General features: G+C 37.9%; 1 protein-coding gene across 1 annotated transcript; it reads left to right on the forward strand.

The window, feature by feature from the left end:
* The first annotated feature begins 414 nt into the window (after positions 1-414).
* LOC130733016 (ABC transporter C family member 3-like) lies at positions 415-7025 on the forward strand. Its single transcript, XM_057585052.1, has 10 exons — positions 415-3056; positions 3367-3453; positions 3528-4181; positions 4443-4607; positions 4745-5039; positions 5131-5345; positions 5472-5777; positions 6183-6246; positions 6330-6569; positions 6805-7025. The coding sequence occupies exons 1-10, from the start codon at positions 720-722 to the stop codon at positions 6927-6929; spliced, it is 4488 nt and encodes a 1495-aa protein (XP_057441035.1). The 5' UTR covers positions 415-719; the 3' UTR covers positions 6930-7025.
* The last annotated feature ends 814 nt before the right edge of the window (positions 7026-7839 follow it).

Here is a 7839-nt window from a genome sequence, read left to right on the forward strand (position 1 = left end):
TAATAATATATATATGAAGTTTCAAAAAAAAAAAAATATAAGAGCTGATAATTACATGCATAGAGCTTCGGGTTTGGGTGCAGGTTTAATTAATCTCACATCCGAACCAAACAGATTTTAAAATTCGGGTGAAACCGAACCCAAAACCAAACCCGAACCCAAAGAAATTAGGTTTCATCCGAAATTTCGGGTTGAGTTTGGGTCGGGCCCCATGAATTTGAGTTTTCCTGTCATCTCTACCTTCCACTGTTTCTATTCATTTATTAATCAATCATTTGATATTCAACGTACTATATCTTTTGAGAGTTACGAGTTGCTGCACACCTCAGAGTAAGATAACTCAGAACCCAGATTCACTGGCTGCAGATCATTCAAAACTCTCTTTCAGCCATCACAAACTTTACTACACTTTCTCAGTTCCTCGCCTAACACCAACCATAAAGGGCCCATTCCATTGAAAACTTGCATCCTTTTTCTCCCAATCTGTGAACACCACTGTTTTGTTTTTCTTGTCTCATTTCCTTGTTCCTTCCGTCGCAAATCTTGGCCACCACGTTACCCTATCCCCAAGGAAACCATTCCATTGACTCACTCACTCTCTTGACTCAACTCATCTTTTCCACCCTTTATATACCACCCTCCAAAAATCTCATCTCTCACATACCCTTTTCACAGTAATAGGCTAATAGCATCTTTGCTCTGTTTTTCGTTTTCTCATCATGCACTCTGCCACTGGCTTTTTCCTTGAACCCATTTTCCTTCATGGTTTATCTGGGTTCCTTCATCTACTGCTTATAGTGGCAGTTTTTGCATCATGGGTATGGAACAAATTCACATCTTATGCTAGTTCCAGTGCTAAGGTTGATGGTGGCGGCTCTAAGGAGAAAACAAACAACACTCTGTTTTCTGTGACTCTGTTTTGTTCTCTTGGTGTCTCTGCTTTCAACCTAGCTCTGTTACTGTTCAACTACTTCTACTGGTACAGCAATGGCTGGTCAGAAGAAAAGCTCGTGACCCTTTTGGATTTAGCGCTTAAAATGGTTGCTTGGGGTGTTGTTTGTGCTTGTTTCCTCAAAGGGTTCTCTAGAAGGTTTCCATTTTTCCTCTTCAGAATCTGGTGCGGTTTCTTCCTCTTTGTTTCATGTTACTGTTTTGCTGTGGATGTTGTTGTTATCTGTGAGAAAGACACTGCATTGCCACCTCAGCATGTGGTTTCTGATGTGGTGTCTGCTATTGTGGGCTTGTTCTTTTGTTGTGTGGGTTTTGTTTTGAAGAATGAGGGTGGTGGTGGTAGTAACAGTGTCCATGAACCTCTATTGAAAGGGGATTCACAAGTTGGTAATGGTAAAGAGAGCAAAGGGAGTGACACTGTTACCCCTTTTTCCAGTGCTGGAATTTTCAGCATTCTTACATTTGCTTGGTCTGGTCCTCTTATTGCTGCTGGTTATAAGAAAACCTTGGACCTTGAGGATGTGCCTCAACTTGATAGCAGAGACAGTGTTATTGGAGCATTTCCAGGTTTTAAGGAAAAGGTTGAGAGTGATTTTGGTGGAATTAACACCTTGACCACACTTAAGCTTGTTAAGTTATTGATAATCTCGGCGTGGAAAGAGATTCTCCTCACTGCTTTTCTTGCATTGTTGAACACTTTGGCTTCTTATGTTGGTCCTTATCTCATTGATGGTTTTGTTCAGTACCTGGATGGACAGAGGCTATATGAAAACCAGGGCTTTGTTCTGGTTTCTGCATTTTTCTTTGCGAAAATTGTTGAGTGTTTGTCACAAAGGCATTGGTTCTTTAGGTTGCAGCAAGTTGGACTTCGAATCCGAGCATTGCTTGTGACAATGATCTATAACAAAGCCTTGACCCTTTCGTGTCAATCGAAGCAGGGCCACTCTTCTGGGGAGATAGTCAATTTCATGACTGTGGATGCTGAAAGAATTGGTATGTTCAGTTGGTACATGCATGATTTGTGGCTGGTGGTACTGCAGGTTTCATTAGCCCTTGTGATTTTGTATAAGAACCTTGGTGTTGCTGCAATTGCTGCTTTTGTTGCAACCATCATTGTTATGTTGGCCAATGTTCCCTTGGGATCATTGCAGGAGAAGTTTCAAAAGAAGTTGATGGAGTCAAAAGATAAGAGAATGAAGACCACTTCTGAGATTTTAAGGAACATGAGAATCCTCAAACTGCAAGGGTGGGAAATGAAGTTTCTATCTAAGATAACCGAGCTCAGGAACACAGAACAAAACTGGTTGAAAAAATATCTGTACACAGCAGCCATGACTACATTTGTGTTTTGGGGTGCCCCCACATTTGTTTCCGTGGCTACTTTTGTTACTTGTATGCTTGTAGGGATCCCTCTCGAATCAGGGAAGATCTTATCTGCACTTGCAACATTCCGGATTCTTCAAGCGCCTATTTATAATCTTCCAGACACAATTTCAATGATAGCACAAACCAAAGTTTCTCTTGACAGGATTGCATCGTTCCTTCGCCTAGATGACTTGCCGACCGATGTTGTAGAAAAGCTTCCTCGGGGTAGTTCTGATACAGCAATTGAAGTTGTGGATGGGAATTTTTCTTGGGATTTTTCTTCCCCTAATCCAACCTTGCAAAATATAAATCTCAGAGTTTCTCATGGCATGAGGGTTGCTATTTGTGGTACTGTTGGATCAGGCAAGTCTACTTTACTTTCTTGTGTGTTGGGAGAAGTACCAAAGATATCAGGTACCCTTAAGGTTTGTGGAACCAAGGCCTATGTTGCTCAATCACCATGGATACAAAGCGGGAAGATAGAGGATAATATATTGTTTGGTAGAGACATGGATAGGGAAAGGTATGAAAACGTGCTCGAAGCATGTTCCCTGAAGAAGGATTTTGAGATTTTGTCATTTGGTGATCAGACAGTTATAGGAGAGCGTGGAATAAATTTGAGTGGTGGACAGAAACAAAGGATACAAATTGCTCGTGCTCTTTACCAAGATGCTGATATATATCTATTTGATGATCCTTTTAGTGCTGTGGATGCTCATACAGGATCTCACCTTTTTAAGGTAACTCAATTTCACTGTTTTTGCTTATTATAGGCGAATCTCAGTAGGGATATAGTTTCTCAATAATATAATCCTAATTATATATCAGATATGTTTTCTAATCTCAGTAAGTAGAGATATAGTTTCTCCTATACTCAAATTCTCATATACTTATTATGTGCAATGTAAAGTGGGTTATTATATTTTTTGAGTGTACTACAAAATACAAATAGTTCTTAATTTAACTCTTTTGAAATGTAATTCTTTCAACAGCATGACACTTGAATAATTCTTTCCGTAAGTAAACCTTTCTATTCTATTTGTGTGGCAGGAATGCTTGCTGGGGGTATTAAGTTCAAAAACAGTGGTTTATGTTACTCATCAAGTGGAGTTCTTACCTGCTGCTGACCTTATATTGGTGAGTATTTATTATAATTTTACTGTCATTAATTTTTTATTTTTTTTTAACCTTGCATTACACCTTGTTGTCAGGTCATGAAAGATGGGAAAATTACTCAATGTGGAAAGTATGATGATCTGCTTAACAGTGGGACTGATTTTATGGACCTTGTTAGTGCACACAGAAAGGCTTTGTCCACATTTGATTCAATGGATGGAGGGACAGTATCTAATGAAATAAGTACCTTGGAAGAACAAGATGTAAATGTTTCTGGCACTCATGGTGATACAGAAAAAGAGGCAAACAAAGGTGAGAAAAATGGTAAAGCAGATGACAAAGATGAACCAAAAGGGCAACTTGTTCAAGAAGAAGAAAGAGAGAAAGGTAAAGTTGGGCTTTCAGTCTATTGGAAGTATATCACAACTGCATATGGAGGAGCTCTTGTACCATTCATATTATTGGCTCAGATTCTTTTTCAAGCTCTTCAAATTGGAAGCAACTATTGGATGGCTTGGGCTACTCCCATCTCACAAGATGTGGAGCCACCTGTGGAGGGAACAACTCTTATAGCAGTTTATGTTGCTTTGGCCATCGGAAGTTCTTTCTGCATCCTTGTCAGAGCAATGTTACTTGTCACAGCTGGTTATAAGACAGCCACTATGCTCTTCAATAAAATGCACTTCTGCATTTTCCGTGCCCCAATGTCATTTTTTGATTCCACTCCAAGTGGGAGGATCATTAACAGAGTATGTCAAACCCCTAACCTTTCCTTTTTTGCTTTTCTGATTTTTAGAGATATATTTTTGCAGCTTAAATAACTTATAGCGTGTTTGGTTCTACTATGTGAAGCCACATTAACAATTTTGGGAAGAAGCTACGAAGTGTAGCTTCTGTACTTACCATGCTTTGGATTGTGCGTCACCCCACCAATCCAAATATGCTATTAGTAGTCCCTCTGATCTTGTTAGTACTTTTTTAGCTCTATCTTACTGTCTATTCTATTGCAGGCTTCTACAGACCAAAGCACAGTGGATACAGATATTCCTTATCAAATTGGGTCATTTGCCTTCGCCGTGATCCAGCTATTGGGAATTATAGCAGTGATGTCTCAGGTTGCATGGCAAGTTTTCATTGTCTTTATCCCTGTCATAGCAATCAGCATTTGGTATCAGGTACTGTTTCGACCTTGTAGGCTTTGATAATAAGGTGGAAGTGTGGCACATATTTCTTCCATTGCTCCCATCCTTGTCTGGCTTTACCTAATGTTATATTGGTGATGGCTAACATATATTAAACTTGTAATCTGCAGCAATATTATTTACCATCAGCCCGGGAACTGTCACGTTTAGCTGGTGTATGCAAAGCCCCAATCATTCAGCACTTTGCTGAAACAATTTCGGGTACTTCAACCATTAGAAGCTTTGATCAGCAGAGAAGATTTCAGGAAACAAATATGAAACTGACTGATGGGTATTCTCGGCCAAAGTTCAATATTGCTGGTGCCATGGACTGGTTATGCATCCGCTTAGATATGCTGTCTTCTATCACATTTGCCTTTTCCTTGATATTCTTGATATCTATTCCACAGGGTATTATAGATCCAGGTACATGATTCAAATCTGGTATATGTTACCAATCAATTTTTACTCTGCTTATGCAATGAGAAGTTGAAATGTAATTTTCTGAATTTTGAAGGCATTGCTGGTTTAGCTGTTACCTATGGTCTTAATTTAAACATAATACAAGCTTGGGTGATATGGAATCTTTGCAACTTGGAGAACAAAATTATATCAGTAGAAAGAATACTTCAGTATTCTTCCGTTCCTAGTGAGCCTCCCCTTGTTGTAGAAAACAATCAGCCAGATCCTTCTTGGCCCTCATATGGCGAGGTTGATGTACAGAACTTACAGGTAGCACATTATGCTACATTTTTCATATGGTCCTCAAAATTGTGCTTTAGATACCACATTGTTCATAACCTAATTTTTACAAGATGTTTATGCTACATTTGTAATGATTTGTTGCTCATGATGAAGGTTCGTTATGCTCCACATCTTCCCCTTGTGTTGCGTGGTCTTACATGCACATTTCGTGGAGGACTGAAAACTGGCATTGTTGGGAGAACGGGCAGCGGTAAATCAACCCTCATACAAACACTTTTCCGACTCGTTGAGCCTACTGCTGGGCGAGTTATGATTGACAGCATCGACATCTCTCTAATTGGACTGCATGAGTTGAGGTCTAGACTAAGCATTATACCACAGGATCCAACCATGTTTGAAGGAACAGTGAGAAATAATCTGGACCCCCTGGAAGAGTACACTGATGAACAAATATGGGAGGTGAGTTGGTGTTATTTGTTAAACAAATACATACACACTAGGTTCTTTCCAAAATATTAGACTTAACATTGTTCTTTAAATTAGGACACTTTTGGAAGAGTTTATTTGAGTTTATCTTATAGCACAAACTCTTATGCAAGTCTTTGGATGAGCTCATGAAAACAGTTTGTGACCTACATATAAGCTATTTTGAGCTTATTTTTATAAACTGCTCAGATTAGCATATGAATTAGTTTTGATACCTATTTATAAGTTATTTTAAATTTATTTTAATAAGTTTCTCAAATTTTCTTATGAATATGCGCTTATGTGATAAACGCTTATTGTTACTTTACTTAAGATGTTTTCCCGAACATACCTTTAGTATTGCTTTCACTCATTTACATTCTTTTGACATTTGTATAGGCCTTGGATAAGTGTCAACTTGGAGATGAAGTTAGAAAGAAAGAAGGAAAGCTAGACTCTACAGGTTTGTATTCTATTTTTATTGAACATAGCGATATAGTACATCCAATCCTGAACTTGTTGCTAATGTGCTAGTACATGCTGCAGTTAGTGAGAACGGTGAGAATTGGAGCATGGGTCAGAGGCAGTTGGTGTGCCTTGGTAGGGTGCTGCTAAAGAAAAGCAAGGTTTTGGTGCTTGATGAAGCTACTGCATCAGTTGATACAGCTACAGATAATTTGATTCAGCAAACTCTTAGGCAGCATTTCTCTGAGTCTACAGTCATTACCATTGCACATCGAATAACTTCAGTCATTGACAGTGATATGGTTCTGCTTCTTAGTCAAGGTTAGGAAGACTGTTATTATTCTTTTTCTTTAAACTTTGATATTTTTCTCACTATCTTTCCCTTTTTATCACATCATAATAGATCGCATCTATTACTTCTCTCTCTTCTCTTCCTTCTCTTCATTTCTCTCTCTAAGTATCTGTTAGGTGCCTGCACTACGCGGATGTCTAAGAATCATTTTCCATTTTTTGTTCACTGGTGTTTCATTTTCTGATTTCTTGGGCAATGGTGCAGGACTTATTGAGGAGTATGACTCCCCAGCAAAATTGCTAGAGGACAAGTCATCATCTTTTGCTCAACTTGTTGCAGAGTATACCATGAGGGCCAGCTCCAGTTTTGAGAAATCTGTAGAACATTGATTGATTGAAACCTACTGAAATAAAAGTTTCTTGACAATGACGAAAATTTGGGAGCGGTTACATTGTTATAAATGGAATTTTGTATTTTTTCCCCCATCCAGCATGATTGATAGGAAAGTGTTTTTAATAAAATAAGGCTTTTGATCTGCTGTGAAAAAAACTGTCATGTCCATCATCACTCTTTCACCAAACCAAGAGTTGGAAGAACTTGTCACTTGGAAGATTTATAAAGTAAAAGAGAAAATCAAATTAATGTCAATGTATTCTAGGTATGTTGTGGACCAAAGACAGTACACAATCTTGCCAAGGTTGATGATGACAGAGTGTCCTAACTCAATCCCAACTGAAGTGTTTTGAAGTAGGAAATCATAAAAATTGTGTCACTTTGTTGACTAATCAGAATGAAAGCTCTTCTCATAAGCTGTTGAAAAACTAAACTTTCTTATTTTTTAAGAGCTCTAACAAAGAAAGATTTAAAGGCCAAGTACAAAAGTGATGTTTTTGAGAGATTTAAAGAGCTTTAATATTCTTATTGTAATTTTTTCTATCTTATTTTTGGTCTACATGTTTTTAAATACAAAATTGGTGAGTGTTGCAGGCTTTCTTTCAGTTGTGTACTATTGTAGTTGAATGACTAATAATTTGTTTGGTTCTACTGACAATCATATATTAATTTATATAACAAGATTAAAACCCTTAAACTACCTTTATATTACGAGAGATACTATGCATATCTATTAGGATATCATAGAGAATCAATCAGGCTTAGTCAGACTGATTGTTGCTCTATTTAACTCTAGTCTCTTTCTAAAGCTGGCAAATGTCCTTATAAGTGTATTTGGAATTATCAGTTAACTTTATTGTGAAGGAACTTGCATCCCAATTCATCATAATGTATGTGTGTTTGTTT

The sequence above is a fragment of the Lotus japonicus genome, chromosome 1 (assembly GCF_012489685.1).
Source record: "Lotus japonicus ecotype B-129 chromosome 1, LjGifu_v1.2".
In the NCBI taxonomy this organism is placed as follows: Eukaryota; Viridiplantae; Streptophyta; class Magnoliopsida; order Fabales; family Fabaceae; genus Lotus; species Lotus japonicus.

Coding starts and splice junctions, on each gene's coding strand:
- LOC130733016 (XM_057585052.1), top strand. CDS start 720: ATGCACTCTGCCACTGGCTTTTTCCTTGAACCCATTTTCCTTCATGGT. Junction 6,247..6,329: donor AGGAAAGCTAGACTCTACAG/GTTTGTATTCTA, acceptor TACATGCTGCAG/TTAGTGAGAACGGTGAGAAT. Junction 6,570..6,804: donor GGTTCTGCTTCTTAGTCAAG/GTTAGGAAGACT, acceptor GCAATGGTGCAG/GACTTATTGAGGAGTATGAC.